The sequence below is a fragment of the Dendrobates tinctorius genome, unplaced genomic scaffold, assembly GCF_039654945.1.
Source record: "Dendrobates tinctorius isolate UK_male_01 unplaced genomic scaffold, ASM3965494v1 ptg000015l, whole genome shotgun sequence".
Classification (NCBI taxonomy): domain Eukaryota; kingdom Metazoa; phylum Chordata; class Amphibia; order Anura; family Dendrobatidae; genus Dendrobates; species Dendrobates tinctorius.
The window spans coordinates 46,462,027-46,480,449 of record NW_027361683.1 but is presented as its reverse complement, the minus strand read 5'-3'; the positions used below and the strand labels follow the sequence as shown (position 1 = coordinate 46,480,449).

The 18,423-nt window shown below is 42.9% G+C and overlaps 1 protein-coding gene across 1 annotated transcript in view; it reads right to left on the bottom strand.

Annotated features, from left to right (window-relative positions):
* Positions 1 to 18,423, bottom strand: part of LOC141076975 (transcription elongation factor A protein 3-like) — a 189,790-nt gene that overhangs the window by 125,020 nt on the left and 46,347 nt on the right. Inside the window, exons 5-6 of the mRNA XM_073564148.1 lie at positions 17,508 to 17,573; positions 8,462 to 8,530 (exon numbers count right to left, since the gene is read on the bottom strand). Coding sequence (XP_073420249.1) covers positions 8,462 to 8,530; positions 17,508 to 17,573 — 135 coding nt within the window. The remainder of the gene's footprint in view (positions 1 to 8,461; positions 8,531 to 17,507; positions 17,574 to 18,423) is intronic.

The window sequence follows — 18,423 nt, the reverse complement described above, 5'->3', positions numbered from 1 at the left end:
TCAGATGTTTTTATCACATACAGAAATATAATTGCAATCATATTATGAGTAACAAAAGGTTATATTGACAGAATGAGTTAATGCAGCAAGTCAATATTTGCAGTGTTGACCCTTCTTCTTCAGGACCTCAGCAATTCTCCCTGGCATGCTCTCAATCAACTTCTGGATCAAATCCTGACTGATAGCAGTCCATTCTTGCAAAATCAATGCTTTTATTTTGTCTGAATTTGAAGGTTTTTGTTTGTCCACCCGTCTCTTGATGATTGACCACAAGTTCTCAATGGGATTAAGATCTGGGGAGTTTCCAGGCCATGGTCCCAAAATCTCTGTTTTGTTCCTTGAGCCATTAGTTATCACCTTTGCTTTATGGCAAGGTGCTCCATCATGTTGAAAAAGGCATTGTTGATTGCCAAACTGCTCTTGGACGGTTGGGAGAAGTTGCTCTTGGAGGACATTCTGGTACCATTATTTATTCATGGCTGTGTTTTTAGGCAAGACTGAGAGAGAGCCCATTCCCTTGGCTGAGAAGCAACCCCACACATGAATGGTTTCAGGATGCTTGACAGTTGGCATGAGACAAGACTGGTGGTAGCGCTCACCTGGTCTTCTCCGAATAAGCCGTTTTCCAGATGTCCCAAACAATCGAAAAGGGGATTCATCAGAGAAAATGACTTTACCCCAGTCCTCAGCAGTCCACTCCCTGTACCTCTTGCAGAATATCAGTGTGTCCATGATGTTTTTTCTGGAGAGAAGTGGCTTCTTTGCTGCCCTCCTTGAGACCAGGCCTTGCTCCAAGAGTCTCCACCTCACAGTGCGTGCAGATACACTCACACCTGCCTGCTGCCATTCCTGAGCAATCTCTGCACTGCTGGTAGCCCGATCCCGCAGCTGAAACACTTTTAAGAGATGGTCTTGGCGCTTGCTGGTCTTTCTTGGGCGCCCTGCAGCCTTTTTGGCAACAAGGGAACCTCTCTCCTTGAAGTTCTCGATGATGCGATAGATTGTTGACTGAGGTGCAATCTTTCTAGCTGCGATACTCTTCCCTGTTAGGCCATTTTTGTGCAGTGCAATGATGACTGCACGTGTTTCTTTGGAGATAACCATGGTTAACAGAAGAGAAACAATGATGCCAAGCACCAGCCTCCTTTTAAAGTGTCCAGTGGTGTCATTCTTACTTAATCATGACAGATTGATCTCCAGCCCTGTCCTCATCAACACCCACACCTGTGTTAATGGAGCAATCACTGAAACGATGTTAGCTCATCCTTTTAAGGCAGGGCTGCAATGATGTTGAAATGTGTTTTGGGGGATAAAGTTCATTTTCTAGGCAAATATTGACTTTGCAAGTAATTGCTGTTAAGCTGATCACTCTTTATAACATTCTGGAGTATATGCAAATTGCCATTAGAAAAAATGAAGCAGTAGACTTTGTAAAAATTAATATTTGTGTCATTCTCTAAACTTTTGGCCATGACTGTAGACATGAAGGATTCTGCAATCTGATCACATTTTATTTGATTACTAATGCTGCAGAGCTTAATGAATGAAGTTATATTCTTCAGCTTTGAATATGCAGGACTAGTCTGGGGAACATCTGCTCTCTGGAAGAGTCCGACCTCAGATCTTCTGTCTTGGCAGCCTGCATAATGATTGCTATCAGAAATGGGGAATGTTTGCAAGATTTGACGATCCAAGGCAAGGCAGGCCTAGTCCAATGCAAGACATGCTCTTACAGACAAGTTCTGCCACCTTAGCACATGCAATTCTACAGAAAAAAAGTTCATTCTTTACACATTGCAGATTTAGTATTGGGTTGGGGACATTCAAGGGAAATTACAGGCTCCCTTTAACACATTGGAACTTGATATGACAGCAATTATTAAGATTAATCACAAAATGTTTCACAACTCTAAAGGGCCTGTCACACTAAGCGATATGGCTTGCAATATCGCTATAACGTCACTGGTTTTTGTGACGCAGCAGCGATATTGCTAGCGATATCGCTATGTCTGATACTTACCTCCGACCCGCTCCCCCGCTGGCTATCGCTGATCGCGCGAGAACGTCCTGGACCGTTTCTCGTCGTCAGCTTCCTGCTGTGACGACGAGCGACGCGTGGACGCGGGCGGGAGGACGTCAGCATCGCCTCATCTGACAGGTAAGTAGCGACCCCCGACCCTTGCGATGTCGCTGGTGAGATCTGCCTGTGTGGCAGCTCACTAGCGACCACTTAGCGATGCATCAGCTATCCCGACCGTGTTATATCGCTGGTCGGGATCACTGATACATCGCTAAGTGTGACAGTACCTTTAGTTGTGAAAACATGTGATGGCTTTTGGGGTTTATATTCCAGTCCAGGACAGCTGACACAATGGCTGGAGTTGGAGCAAGACGCACACGTGGTCAAAATTGTTGGTACCCCATTTTTAATGTCACGATTGTGGGTTTTTCTGTCATTAAACGAGATGTACCAACAATTTTGACCACGTGTGTAGGATGTGTCAAAGTCCGCCCGACAAATGAATCAAAATTTAAAGAGAACCAGTCAGCAGGATTATGCATTCTAATATAAAAGTATGGCCATAATGGTGCTGCTATACTTATTTAATAGATACCGTACCTTCAGTGAAGAAATTTGCAGCCTGGTTGTTGTTTAATTATTAGTATTTCGGTATCCTAAGCTTTCCGTTCATTGGAGTGGGAATGTGGGTAGGGTCTTCGGCTCTGCCTTGGCCGCTCCGCGGCCTCTGGTGTCTGTATCTCCTTCCTGTTTGGAATTTCATGCTGGCGTCATCCTAGCCACAAATTTCTTCACTGAAGATATCTATTGAATCAGTGTAGCAACACCATTATATCCATACTAGTGATGAGCGAGTATAGTCATTGCTCGGGTTTACCCGAGCATGCTCAGGTGATCTCCGAGTATTTTGGCGTGCTCGGAGATTTAGTGTTTGTCGACACAGCTGCATGATTTGCGGCTGCTAGACAGGCTGAATACATGGGTGGAATTCCTAACAAACAGACATTCCTCACATGTATTCAACCTGTCTAGCAGCCGCAAATCATGCAGCTGTGTCGACAAACACTAAATCTCTGAGCATGCTTGGAAAACCCGAGCAACAAGTATACTCGGTCATCACTAATCCATACCTTTATTTTAACATGTATAATCATGATTACATGTTCTCTTTAAAGAGTAACCATCATTTTAATTTTTATTTTAAAAAAAGTGCACAAAAAATAAGCATCTTTGTAATGTATATATACAGGGTGGGCCATTTATATGGATACACCTAAATAAAATGGGAGTGGTTGGTGATATCAACTTCCTGTTTGTGGTACATTAGTATATGGGAGGGGGGGACTTTTCAAGCTGGGAGGTGACAATGGAGGCCATTTTGAAGTCAGCCATTTTGGATCCAACTTTGTTTTTTCCAATGGGAAGAGGGTCATGTGACATCAAACTTATTGAGAATTCCACAAGAAAAACAATGGTGTGCTTGGTTTTAACGTAACTTTATTGTTCCATGAGTTATTTACTATGATCACTTATAAAATGTGTTCAAAGTGCTGCTCACTGTGTTAGATTGTAAATGAAACCCTCTTCTCCCACTCTTGACACACTGATAGCAACCCCGCAGAAGAAATGCTAGTCTAAGGGGGTCAGATTCCTTGTAGGAATCCTCAGACCTGACACGAATAATGTGGTGATGCACCATCTTGCTGGAAAAACTCAGGGAACATGCCATCTTCAGTGCATAAAGAGGGAAACACATCATCATGTAGCAATTTCAGATATCCAGTGGCATTGAGGTTTCCATTGATGAATAATGGCCCCACTATCTTTGTACCCCATATACCACACCATACCATCAATTATGGGTGTCAGGTCTGAGCATTCCTACACGAACAGTTTCCTGGAAAGTAGATTGGTGGCCATTCAACTGGCCCACGATGACCAAGGTCTCCCAATCTGACCCACTTAGACTTTTATCTTTGGGGTCATCTGAAGGCAATTGTCTATGCTGTGAAGATACGAGATGTGCAGCATCTGAAACAACGGATACTGGAAGCCTGTGCTAGCATTTCTTCTACGGTGTTGCAGTCAGTGTGTCAAGAGTGGGAGAAGAGGGTTGCATTGACAATCCAACACAATGGGCAGCACTTTGTTTTCAAACCAATTTTATTGAGAGTTTTATAATAGTGAGGAAGGTCTCAGGGGGAGGGTGGGAGGAATGGGGAGGGAAGGGAAGAAAGGGGGGAAGGACCAGTTGGTCCGAACAGGTTTTTATTAATATAACAATATTTGTGAGATATAATTGACTAGGTTATTTTATAACCATAACCATGCTATAATAATATGTTTAATACAAGCCAGATTGTCTCTGGAGCAAAGAACAAACAACAAAATATCAGTGCAGCAATTGCTATAAAATTGGGCAGCACTTTGAACACATTTTATAAGTGGTCATAAACTTGTAAATAACTAATGAAAGAATAAAGTTACATTAAAATCAAGCATACCTTGTTTTTCCTGTGAAATTCTTAATAAATTTGATCTTCCCATTGAAAAAAATAAAGTTGGATCCAAAATGGTCAACTTCAAAATGGCCTCCATGGTCACCACCCATCTTGAATGGTCTTCCCCTCCCATCCTCCCATATACTAATGTGCCACAAACATGAAGTGGATATCACCAACCATTCCCATTTTATTTAGGTGTATCCATATAAATGGCCCACCCTGTATATACAGTTGTGGCCAAAAGTATTGACACCCCTGCAATTCTGTCAGATAATACTCAGTTTCTTCCTGAAAATGATTGCAAACACAAATTCTTTGGTATTATTATCTTCATTTAATTTGTCTTGAATGAAAAAACACAAAAGAGAATGCAGCAAAAAGCAAAACATTGATCATTTCACACACAACTCCAAAAATGGGCCAGATAAAAGTATTGACACCCTCAGCCTAATACTTGGTTGCACAACCTTTTGCCAAAATAACTGTGACCAACCGCTTCCGGTAACCATCAATGAGTTTCTTACAATGCTCTGCTGGAATTTTAGACCATTCTTCTTTGACAAACTGCTCCAGGTCCCTGATATTTGAAGGGTGCCTTCTCCAAACTACCATTTTCAGACAGTTCTTTGGTCTTCTTTCTTTTCTCCATGCTCAATGTGGTTCACACAAGGACACAGGACAGAGGTTGAGTCAACTTTAATCCATGTCAACTGGCTGCAAGTGTGATTTAGTTATTGCCAACACCTGTTAGGTGCCACAGGTAAGTTACAGGTGTTGTTAATTACACAAATTAGAGAAGCATCACATGATTTTTCGAACAGTGCCAATACTTTTGTCCACCCTCTTTTTTATGTTTGGTGTGGAATTTTATCCAATTTGGCTTTAGGACAATTCTTTTTGTGTTTTTTCATTTAAGACAAATTAAATGAAGATAATAATACCAAAGAATTTGTGTTTGCAATCATTTTCAGGAAGAAACTGAGTATTATCTGACAGAATTGCAGGGGTGTCAATACTTTTGGCCACAACTGTACATCTAATATATAAAGCTCAAAGTGTGTATGTATGTGTGTACAGTATGTGTGTGTGTGTGTGTGTGTATGTCCGGGATAGGCATCTGCACCGTCGCAGCTACAGCCTCAAAATTTGGCACAGTCACACGTCTGGACCCCGAGAGCGTCCTAAGCTATGTTGTGAGGCGAAATTTTAATCCCGTGCATTTCAATTCATCAAACAATTTTGCCCCTGTCTACATAATGGGGAAAAAGTGTGTGTGCATCAAGCCCCGCCCCTGATTATGATGTCATAATGCCCCTATCTACATAATGGGGAAACAGAGTGTGCGCATCAAGCCCCACCCCTCATTATGATGTCATAATGGTTGACATGGGATGGAGGATGTGTGATGGGTATATGGGCACTGGACTATGGGATGGAGGATATGTATGACGGGTAAATGGGCACGGGACTATGGGATAGAGGATGTGTGATGGGTATATGGGCACTGGACTATGGGATGGAGGATATGTATGACGGGTATATGGGCACGGGACTATGGGATGTGTAATGGGTATATGGGCACTGGACTATGGGATGGAGGATATGTATGATGGGTATATGGGCACAGGACTATGGGATGGAGGATATGTATGATGGGTATATGAGCATGGGACTATGGGATGGAGGATGTGTGATGGGTATATGGGCATGGGACTATGGGATGGAGGATGTGTGATGGGTATATGGGCACTCGACTATGGGATGGAGGATATGTATGATGGGTATATGGGCACGTGCCTATGGGATGGAGGATATGTATGATGGGTATATGGGCACGGGCCTATGCGATGGGTATATGGGCACATACCACAGTTAGTTACTATGCCTGGGCAGCGCTGGGCTCTTCAGCTAGTGTGTATATATATATATATATACTGCTCAAAAAATAAAGGGAACACTGAACAATACAATGTATTGTTTAGTGTTCCCTTTATTTTTTTGAGCAGTGTGTATATATCTAATATATAAAGCTCAAAGTGTGTATGTATGTATGTATGTATGTGTGTATGTGTGTGTGTGTGTATGTCCGGGATTGGCATCCGCACCGTCGCAGCTACAGCCACAAAATTTGGCACAGTCACACGTCTGGACCCCGAGAGCGTCATAGGCTATGTTGTGAGGTGAAATTTTAACCCCGCGCGATCCAATTCACCAAACAATTTTGCCCCTATCTACATAATGGGGAAAAAGTGAAAGGAAAAGTGTTGGAGGCAAATCGACAGCTGCCAGATGTGAACAAGGGGGACTTAAAGAATGAGAGCGATGGTGCCAAAGAGTATATACCGTACAGTTGCTAAGGTGGGGCCCTGACATGAGATACTCACCACACACGGGGATATCAACACATACACAAAATGCGCCACACACTACCACGTGCTTCAACACATATACCACTATCAGCACACATTTCACCACACATACACCAACCTCACCACATAAAAGTCGAAACACAAAAGTCGCCACTCAAAACTCGCCACGCTGTCCCAGAGCTGTTTAAAAGATGAAAAATGAGCTGTGATTGGTTGCTATCAGCAACAGTTTTCTTTGTAGACAGTTGTGGTAACTGAGGCCTGTTATTCTTATCATTTCTATGGTGTTATCATCCTTCTGTAAAGCTGGAAATAACACAATTTATTACCGTGCCAACACAGACCACCCTCTGACACAGACTGCAGGGGGAGCCCAGTATCACACAGGATAGGATTAGATACACAGCTCAGCAGTCAGTATCACACAGGATAGGATTAGATACGTAGCTCAGCACACAGTATCACACAGAATAGTATTAGATACACAGCTCAGCAGACAGTATCACACAGAATAGGATTAGATACACGGCTCAGCAGTCAGTATCACACAGAATAGGATTAGATACACGGCTCAGCAGTCAGTATCACACAGGATAGGAATAGATACACGGCTCAGCAGACAGTATCACACAGGATAGGAATAGATACACGGCTCAGCAGACAGTATCACACAGGATAGGATTAGATACACAGCTCAGCACACAGTATCAAACAGAATAGTATTAGATACACGGCCCAGCAGACAGTATCACACACAGAATAGGATTAGATACATGGCTCAGCAGTCAGTATCACACAGGATAGGATTAGATGCACGGTTTTTATGTGCAAAATAATCATTATAATTTTTTATAACTAACCACAGTTGGTTACTATGCCCAGGCATCGCCGGGCTCTTCAGCTAGTATAAATATACTGTATATAATCAGAGAGATCTGCTTGTTTCGACTCCTAGATTGATTTTTCATTCTCAATTTATGGGTAAAATCCATATTCAGCCAATCAGATATTTTTCCATTCCTGAGATGGGAGATGATATTTTCTACTGATAATTCTCTATTAGACCAGAGGGGCAGGAGCTCTACCTCTAGCTCATTCCTGCTTCTTCCCTTCACCTCCTCCTTTCTACATAGAATCTTATCAGTAGTACCTGTCTTCTCCAATCTCAGTAATGGGAAAATCTGTCTTCACTGAATACACATTTTACATGTGAATTGAGAATTTTTAGAATAAATAGATCAGCCAGAGAAAGAAGACGATTTCTCTGATAAGATATATTAGAAAGTTGCTTATTTCATGTGTACTATTGACTTATGAAATAAAAGTTAACATGGCGGTTACACTTTAAGCCACTTTTGTGGCAAATTGCACCTGTGATGTTTGCCATCCCATGGCTGGAGTAACATTTCTGATGGGGATGCATAGCCGTTGTAAGACACACTTAATTTATTAATCTGCATGCAACTTGCGATGAATGAGGTGCATTTTACTCCAGCACTTCTTCACTAAGTCTAAATGAATCAGGCCCTATATGTCGTTGTTGCCATGTACTGTATACAGAGCTTTACCGTTTTATCTTAGAGTCCTTGGAAGTTTTGTGCTGGCTCTGTGATGGAGAATGACTTTCAGGACAATCGCTGCAAGAGAAAGAAGTCTTGTGATGAAAGTGGAAATCAAATGAATGTGTCATATTCTCAGTGATTGGAAAGAGCTTCTGTGTACATCAATCATAGTTGTCAACATTTAAAGGGAACCTTTCACTTGATTCATGCTGCTCAAAACATCGGCAGCATGAATCAAAGCCTGACTGCGTAATTCTAGGCAGATATACTGTATTTCGTCTGTAACACTGATGGTTAGAAGATCTGAAAAGGGACCATAGCCAGGTACTAGACTAGTCCAGCTGCAGGAATTCTCTCACATCCTGAAAACATGACCGTTGGGGTCCACGAGGACTGGAGTTAGGGAACCACTGGTTTAAATGCTGCAGTTTTGTAATTCACTGTAAGTGTGTCTACACAGTGATTGATATATGATGAACGTCTACCGATTTAAAATTGTAGATGCAGATGGGGCATATTTAGAATAAGGATCATGTTTATTTAAAGTGTAACTGTCATTTTAATTTTTATTTAATAAGTCATTAGCACACTTGACAATAAGCAATTTTGTAATATATATCATCAGTAGCAGCAGCCATCTCCGATCTCAGTAAAGGGAAAGTTTATCTTCACTGAATACAAATTTTACTCCAGAATTGTGAATTTTGACAATGACTGATCAATTCTGGAAGAGAAAAAAGCAGATTTCTCTGATAAGGCCTCTTTCACACATCAGGTTTTCGCCGTCAGGCGCGATCCGGCGCTTTTGACAGAAACCGGATCCGGCGAAATGCAATGCCGGATCCGGTTTCCCCCCCATTGACTTGCATTTGCGCCGGATCGCGCCGGATGGCCATGCGTTTCATCCGGTTTTCGCCGGATCCGGCAATGTGTCGCGATCCGGCGTCTGGAAAAAACGGTGACTGTAACGTTTTTTGTCTCCGGCGAAAAAGCCGGACACGCTGGATCCGGCGCGTCCGGCTTTTTCACACAATGAAAGCCTATGAGCGCCGCAATGCGCCGGATCCGGCGAAAGCTGGATCCGGCGGCCGGATCCGGTTTTTTGGTCTGAGCATGCTCAGTAGCTCTGCCCACAAGACATATATAAAAGCAAGACAGTGGGACCCACAGCCACACCCAACATGCCACCCAAGACAGCAACCAGGCGCAGGAGAAGGCAGGAGACCACTGCAGCACCATCCGCACCACCACCACCCCAAATGGAGCAGCAAATAGAACATGCTGAGGAGGGGAGGCCAGCAGCAGATGAGAGACGGTAATTATCAAATAACCCATTCCTCCAAACTAGGGCTATTGAATATCAAGATATTCATTGGCCCTTTGTTTCTCTTTATTCAACAGCCGCCCAATAGATGCAGCAGCAGCAGCAATGGCAGCAGCTGGAACACCACCCACAGGCATGGAGTGTGGGTGGCCACCAGGAAGACAGCACATCATCTTCTGGGAGCCCTCCCTCGCATCGTCAGCGTTTGACGGTAAGTTTTTATTTCCAAAATCCATCTTCTCTGTAATATATGTCTATTCATTGCCTTTTATTTCAAAACAGGAATCACAAGATGAAGAGGAGCTCCCAGAAGAAGGAAGGGGTGGACAGACACCTGGAGTGGGCTCACAATTGGTAAGTTTTTTGCATCAAACGCAGAAACACAACATCACACTACACACAACACATAGAAAACAATGTTCTGCAGACCACACACAGCAAACAAATGCCTACATCCAAAGACATAACATTTTTTGTTTTCTTCTCTAGTCTTCCCAATCTGGTGCTTGGCCAAGAGGTCCTCGCAGTGCCTCCCAGGGTCGTCGGCGACAGCAACGCGGCGGTCACCAGCGTGTAAGTATAAATATTTTTGCTTTGTTTTTTTGCACTTTTTATTTCATTTCTTTTGTGGAGGCTAATTATGTTATTTTTGTCTTTTTCTTTAACAGCCTTCACAGCGTGCTCCCGACTCTGACGGTGAGGATGGAGGGATTGATGTGGACCGCCTCATCGATCTCGTCAGAGAAAGGGAGCCGCTCTGGAATATGGCTGACCGCCGCCACGCTGACCTGATCGTTACCCGACGACTCTGGGAGGAAATCTGTTCGCTCCTTGTTGGCCGCTGGGAGGACCTCGAAGCTCGGGCCCAGATTAAAGAGTGTAAGTATATACAGTACCGGTTGCTTGATGTAAACCAGTGTTTCCCGAACTCCAGTCCTCGTGGTCCCCACGGATCATGTGTTCAGGATTTCTATTTACTATAGAAATCCTGAAAACATGACCCCTGGGGACCATGAGGACTGGAGTTTGGGAAACACTGATGTTGTATACTAACCACTCCTTTCTCGTTTCAGGGAACAGAATTGTGAATCGGTGGCGGTCTGTGAGAGATCGTTTCAAGAAGGAGTTCAATAAAGAGATGCGGGCCCCGAGTGGATCTGGAGGACGCAGGAGCAAGTACAAGTACGCAGAAGCCCTGTCGTTCCTCCGGGAAACAATGGTCACCAGAAGGTAAATATTACACACCACATGTGAAAAAAAATGTTATATGTAAATTTTTTTTTCAGCCAGGGCCATACCATGTCAGTATTTTAATTGTTTTTTTTTCTCTTTATTCCACAGCACGATGAGCAGCACTCGGGAGCCGGCACGATTGGACCCTTCTGAGGCGATCCCTGAGGAGACCGGCACCGAGGGACACTTCGACCGCCCCGGTACATCTGCACCTTCCCAGCCTTCCCACACATTCGACCCATCTGTCCCATCCACCAGCACAGGAGCATCGTGGCCGCCTACATTACATGAAGCTGCTGGTGAGGAGATCGCTTTCCCTTTACCCCACCCTTCTGCCCCTGCCACCTCTAGTACACCTGCGGGTACTGGGCGGCAGCGGCAGAGGGGTCAGGAAAAGACTTATGCGCCAGAGTTCTTGCATCTGAATGCATCTTTCCAGAACTGTCTAAAAGTCTTGTCAGAGCAAATCTCCGCAGGCTATCAGCAGATCAACTCCAGCATTCTGGAGGTGAAGACACTTCTGCAAACCATGCATTCAGAAGCAAGATCTTCGCCAAACCACACCTTTTTCAGGTCTGTTGTGGAGCGCATGGAAACGCTCTCTCCTGCCCAGCAGATGCATGTAATGCATTCATGCCACCCTGCTCTCCAGCAAGTTACCTCCCAACCTCCTCCTCCTCCCACCACAGTACTTCCTCCACCTGCACCCCCTCCAGCCACTTTCCATCCTCCCCCTCCTATTACATCTACACCCCCTCCAGCCACTTTCCATCCTCCCCCTCCTATTACATCTACACCCCCTCCAGCCACTTTCCATCCTCCCCCTCCTATTACATACCATCCACCTCCAGCCACTTTCCATCCTCCCCCTCCTATTACATACCATCCACCTCCCCAGCACCATCCACCTCCCCAGCACCATCCACCTCCCCAGCACCAGCAACCTCCCCAGCACCAGCAACCTCACCAGTACCAGCAACCTCCACAGTACCTGCAAACTCCCCAGTACCAGCAACCTCCCCAGTACCAGACATCTCCCCACTTCCAGCAACCTGCCCCGTACCAGACATCTCCCCACTTCCAGCAACCTGCCCCGTACCAGACATCTCCCCACTTCCAGCAACCTGCCCCGTACCAGACATCTCCCCACTTCCAGCAACCTGCCCCGTACCAAACTCCTTCCCCATACAACTTGCCATCAACATCATCTGCTCCTACAGTCCCTGCCCAACCCTCCACTCCACCACCCACCACCTCTTCTGCTTCCCACATGTCCACCCATTCTGTAGTTTTTTCCACACCTTCACCTCTAACTGTTCCTTCCCCACCATGATCCCAGTCCTCTCTCCACACTCCCAGTGTCGAAGTGTCCCGCAGCCCCTACAGCAGTATTTCCACCACACACTACACAGAATTATAATGTGTGTATTTAAATAAAAATGACCAGTTTTATGGTTTCAGTTTTATAGTTTCAAAGTTTTATTAAACAAGTTTATTAAAATTTTAAAAAAGTTTACTAAAAAAAACATTTTTCAATAAAAGTTAAATTATTTTACACTGGTTGTCTGTCATTTCTTTCTGCGGCGAAAAAGGTTAAATACAGGGTATTTAAAAGGTGAAATGGTATTCAAAACTAGGTATATAACTGTGGGTAAATTTTAGCTTTTTGCCACAGTTGTGTTCCTGGTTGTGTTTGAAGCAAAGTATTTCACCTAAAAAGTTGTGTTTATTGTTGGTGATTTCCTAACAATGTACACAACTTTTGTTAAAAGGTGAAATACTTTGCATAAAACACAACCAGGTACACACCTGTGGCCTAAAGCTAAAAATAGAGACCATGACAAGATAGCCAACTTTGGTTGGCAAAGGTATATACTGTTGGTACAGAAGGTACACAAGTTTGGTAAGGGCACAAATCTTTCACACTCTGTCATCCTGCCAGTGTACTCTGCCTTGAGGTGACATAAAGTATAGTGCAAAATTGTCCCTCATTACTGAAACCGTCACAGAACTTCTAGTGGTAATGTCATGGTAATCTTGCAAGGTGGTTTCTTCAGAGGTGTCCTCAATGGAAATGGGTTCCTTGCAGATAACAAAATTGTGGAGTACCACGCACGCTTTGATCACCTCGTCCACAGTTTCTGTCTTGAGGTTGATCGCAGTCAATAGGACCCGCCATTTGGCTGTCAGAATACCAAAGGTACATTCAACCATTCTTCTTGCTCTTGTGAGGCGGTAATTAAAAATGCGTTTTGGTCTTGTCAATCCTCTGCTAGAGTACGGTTTCAAAAGGTGTTCTGACAGCTGGAAGGCTTCATCCCCTACACAGACAAATGGCATAGGTGGACCAGATGTTTGCGGCAGCGGTCTAGGTGGTGGGAACTGGAAGGTGTTTCCATACAGTTTACGCCCCATGGCAGACAGTTTGAAAACTTGAGAGTCATTGGAGCGGCCATAGGCCCCAATATCAACCGCAATAAATTTGTATTCCGCGTCAGCGATGGCCATGAGGACAATTGAAAAATATTTCTTGTAATTGAAATATTCCGATCCCGATCCAGCTGGCTTTACAATGCGGATATGTTTCCCGTCCACAGCGCCCAAGCAGTTTGGAAACTGACATATCTGTTGAAACTTGTCAGCAATTTCAATCCACCTCTCTGTTGTGGGCTCTGGTAAAAACTCTTCAGCTAAGGAGTCCCACAGTGCACGGCATGTGTACTTCACAATTCCAGATATGGTGGAAATCCCGAGTCTGCACTGGAAATGCAGTGACGAAAGGGATTCTCCAGTTGCAAGAAATCTGTGGGGAATTAAAAAACAATAAATTAGTTTTAAATCACAGCATTACATACCAAAACTGAGCTATAACACTTGGAGATACAAACTACCACCAACAAGATTGCAGTGAAAGTGTGCTCTGATGCGATCACATCCAATAAATGTGGCTTACCTTAAAGTCACCATCAGACGCTCTGCGGGTGAAACAGAGAAGCGGCAATAGGTGTCCGCTTTTCTTATGAGGTGTGCAATGCGCTCCACCAAGTAATCAAAATTCTCCATTTTCATCCTAACATATCCAAAAAATTTATCCGGGTTTCGTCGAAGGTCCATGCATAGTGTAGAATAGACCCCACGCGTCATTCTCTTGGCTGTGATGGGGTGGATCCACAAACGTCGTCTACGATGCCTGATGCGCTGCTGTCTCGCTCTCTCCTTCTCCAGAACAATCACTCTCAAACGATTTGCCTCCGCTGTAAAATCCGCCAAATTCTTCAAAATATTTCCAATGACAACATCCATCTTCGCCAGTAACTTGCTCTTCTCTCCAACCTGCACTTTCTCCTCTACAACCTGTCAAAGAAGGGCTGTAGGAACATGCTATATATAGTTTTCCAGTAGCCAATCCCGTTCGGAAGGCCACAAGGGTCAATTTTAAAAACAGGATCCGGCGTAATCCGTCGAAAAACGGATAGAAAAACGGATGAACCGGATGAGACGGATCCGGTTTTGTCTGTCAAGAAAAAGACGGATCCGGCAGAAAACCGGATCCGTCACATCCGGTTTTATGAAACATTTGCCGGATCCGGCGTTCCGGCACGACGCCGGATCGCGCCTGACGCCGAAAACCTGATGTGTGAAAGTAGCCTAAGATATATTACAAAGTTGCCCATTTCAGGTGTACTATTGATCTTTGAAATAAAAATTAAAACAACGGCTACTGTTTAAGTTTCAATAAACAAAATGTGTTACATGGCCCAAAGTTTTGGGACCCTTGATATTGTTCCAGAAAATGAAGTTTTTCTTCCAGAAAATTATTACAATTACACATGTTTTGTCATAGGAAATACCTTTGGGTGTATTGAAAAAAACAAACAAAACAGAAACATAGGCAAATTGAACATAATTTTACAAAATAAAACAAAAACGGGCAGGACAAAATTGTTGACACCTTTCCAGAATTGTGGATAAACAACTTTGTTTCAAGCGTGTGATGCTCGTTCAAATTCACCTGTGGCAAGTAACATATGTGGGCAATATGAAAATCACACCAGATAAAGTGGGGAGAAGTTGACTCAATGTTTGCCTGTGTGTGCCACACTAAGCATGGAGAACAGAAAGAGGAGAAGAGAACTGTCTGAGGACTTGTGAACCAAAATTATTAAAAAATATCAAGTTTACAAGTCAATATCCAGAGATCTTCATGATCCTTTGTCCACAGTGCACAATATAGCAACATAATCAAAAAGTTTACAACCATGGCACTGTAGATAATCTCCATGAAGGTGGATGGCAGAGAAAAATTGATGAAAGGTTATAATACATGACTGTCCAGATGGTGAATAAGTAGGCCTAATCTAGTTCCAAAGAAATTCAAGCTGTCCTGCAGGCTCAGGGTGCATCAGTATCAGTGCAAACTATCCATCAACATTTGAATTAAATGAAACACTATGGTAGAAGATCCAGGAGGACCCCACTGCTGACACAGAGGCATAAAAAAGCTAGACTGCAGTTTGCCAAAATGTACATGCGTAGGCCAAATTCCTTCTGGGAAAGCATTTTGTGTACAGATGAGATCAAAATAGAGCTTTTTGATAAAGCACATCATTCTACTATTTTCCAAAAACGGAAGGAGGCCTACAAAGAATAGAGCACAATACCTACAGTCAAATATGGTGGAGGATCAAAGATGTTTTGGAGTTGTTTTGCTGCATCTGGAACTGGGTGCCTTGACTATATGCAAGGCATCATGAAATCTGAAGATTATTAAAGGATTTTTGGTAGCAATGTAGTGCTCAGTGTCAGAAAGCTGGGTTTGCATCCTCTTCCATGAATCTTCCAGCAGAACAATGACACCAAACATACTTCAATAAGCACACAAAAATGATTGGAAACAAAGCACTGGAAAGTTCTGAAGTGGCCAGCAATAAGTCCGGATCTAAATCCCATTGAACACCTGTGGAGAAATAGTTTTTTGGGAGAAGGCACCACTCAAAAATGAGAGAACTGGTGCAGTTTGCAAAACAGTGGTCTAAAATTGCAGTTGACAGGTGTAAGAAGCTTGTTGATGGTTATAGGAAGCAACTATTTAGTCCAAAGAGTGTGCAACCAAATTGGGTTGAGGGTGCCAAAAATGTTGTCATGCACATTTTTTTTTTTGGGGGGGGTTGTGTGAAATTATGTCCAATTTGCCTTTTTTTCTCAGTTTTTTTGTGTTGTTACAATATACGCAAAGGAAATAGACATGTGCATAGCAAAATATGTACGGTAATTGCAATAATTTTCTGGAAAAAAATGCTTCATTTTGTGGAACAAATTGAAGGGTGCTAACACTTTGGCTATTATTGTATATCTATAGATGTGCCAAATTTATAAAACACTGTGTGATGTTTGATGCATTTAGCTCAGATAACAGCCATGAGGCATCAAGCAAAATCAAAACAGACATAAAAAAGGATAATTTGTATCAAGGGTTGAGAGCCTCGGCTCCAAGTAACTGAAGTATGTTACAAATCTTAAATGGATTTTCCACATTAAGAAAACTTTTCCCCAAAAGCTTATATGCATATAAAATAACAAACACAGTATTCACCCTCCTTTGGTCCAGTGACAGCTCCTCCAATCTCTGTGTACTGGTTGCAGCGCTGTCTTTTATGACTATAACACACATCCCCACTGCAGCTAATCAATAAGGTGAACGGATCTCCTCCTGTAGATGACACAAGCCATTGAGGTGATTGATTGGTTGCAGTGGGGTTGTGCGCAGTAGTCACTGACGTTAACACTGCAGCTAAAACACAGAGATCGGATCAGCGGTGGAGAGTTGTCACTGGACCAAAGGAGGGTGAATACCTGCAGGGTTGGTTATTTGGAGACAAGTTTTGATAATGTGAAAAACCCTTTTAAGATTTGCTACATACTTCACTTACCTGGAGCCTAGGCTTTCAGTTCCTGATACAAGTATTCCAGGTTGTACATACAATGGTGAAATTAATTATGAGGGATTTTTTTACGTCCGTTTTGTTTGATGCTGCACAGCTGTCATTTAAACCAAATATATCAAAGCATCACATCATGTTTTATAAATTTGGCAAATCTTTAGCTATAACACAGATTTTTTTTCAATTTTTACTCCACCTGCCTGCTTACTTTCAAATAATTTACCCCACGTATATTTCAAAAGTGGTGTAAGATTGCAAAAAAATACAAACTTTTGTGCTAGTCACTTTTTTATGCCAGAAAACTAGTTCTAAGACCTTGATAGGTTTCTCTGAAAATATATTGCCAAATCTTATTTCATTCCAAGCAATGCCTTGTATGCACATTATTTAACAAGGCAGCTAAAGTGTCCAAAACATATAATAAAGGTGGTGTGCGGCATGCCTATCAGTAAAGAAATTTAGTAGAAGGGAAAAGAGATAGTTATCTGGTTACCTTTGTATGTGTGCACTTGAGTTTACATGAAATGCTAATGGAAAGGCTTTAGTTCTTTACCGTTTGACTTTTGGCTCCTTGGTGGCAGGTTGCTGGCTAAGAGTCTGGGAGGTCTCAGAACAACGACTGCAGATAAAATGATAAAATAGAGTCTGTGATGGGTGGAAAATGAAACATTTAAACATACAGTCAGTGTGACCAGAGGTGCAGACTCTGTAGATAATAGTGGGGCCCAAAAGGTTACTATGATTCATTGGGTTTTGGACCCAATTGCTTCAAATTAGCCCATTAAAGTGAATCTGCCAGCATGATCAACCATTCAAAACTGTGTATATGGGAATGTAAGTCATAGGATGCTGAAGAAAATTATATATGTAATCTGACGTCTTATTCCAGAGAAAACTATGTTTTCGGAATATGCAAATCAGCTATTAAGATCTGTGATCTGGACACATATCTGCATGAACTTCATCCTCCAGAGCTTATTTTAAATAAAAAAGAGGCAATTACCAGTGTGAGTCATGTAACTGACATAGGACAGTAGAGCTTAACTTTGTCTCATTACAAACACATTTGCAGCAGCAGCTCTCACAGTTATCCTGTGTTGCAACACTGACTGCTGGTGAGATAGAAGCTGAAGCTCTATAAGAGGACAACTGCAGAGGTATTCAATGCTATACTGTGTCAGTTATAATCACACACAACTCTGCAGTGAGATCAGGAGAGCAGTTTGTCAGTCATTAAATATCACACTTGCAACGCTTTAATTTAAAATAAGCTCTGAAGGCTAATTTTCATGACCCATAGATAGTTCCAGCTCATTTACATATTAAGCATATGAGAAATGTGGATTTCTCTGGAATAACACATTACATCACAGATATCAAGGTATCATTTTATTCAGCTTCCTACATGCGCATATAGACAGCTCTTAGGGTTGATCCTACTGACACATTCTCTTTAAGCATGGCTCTGT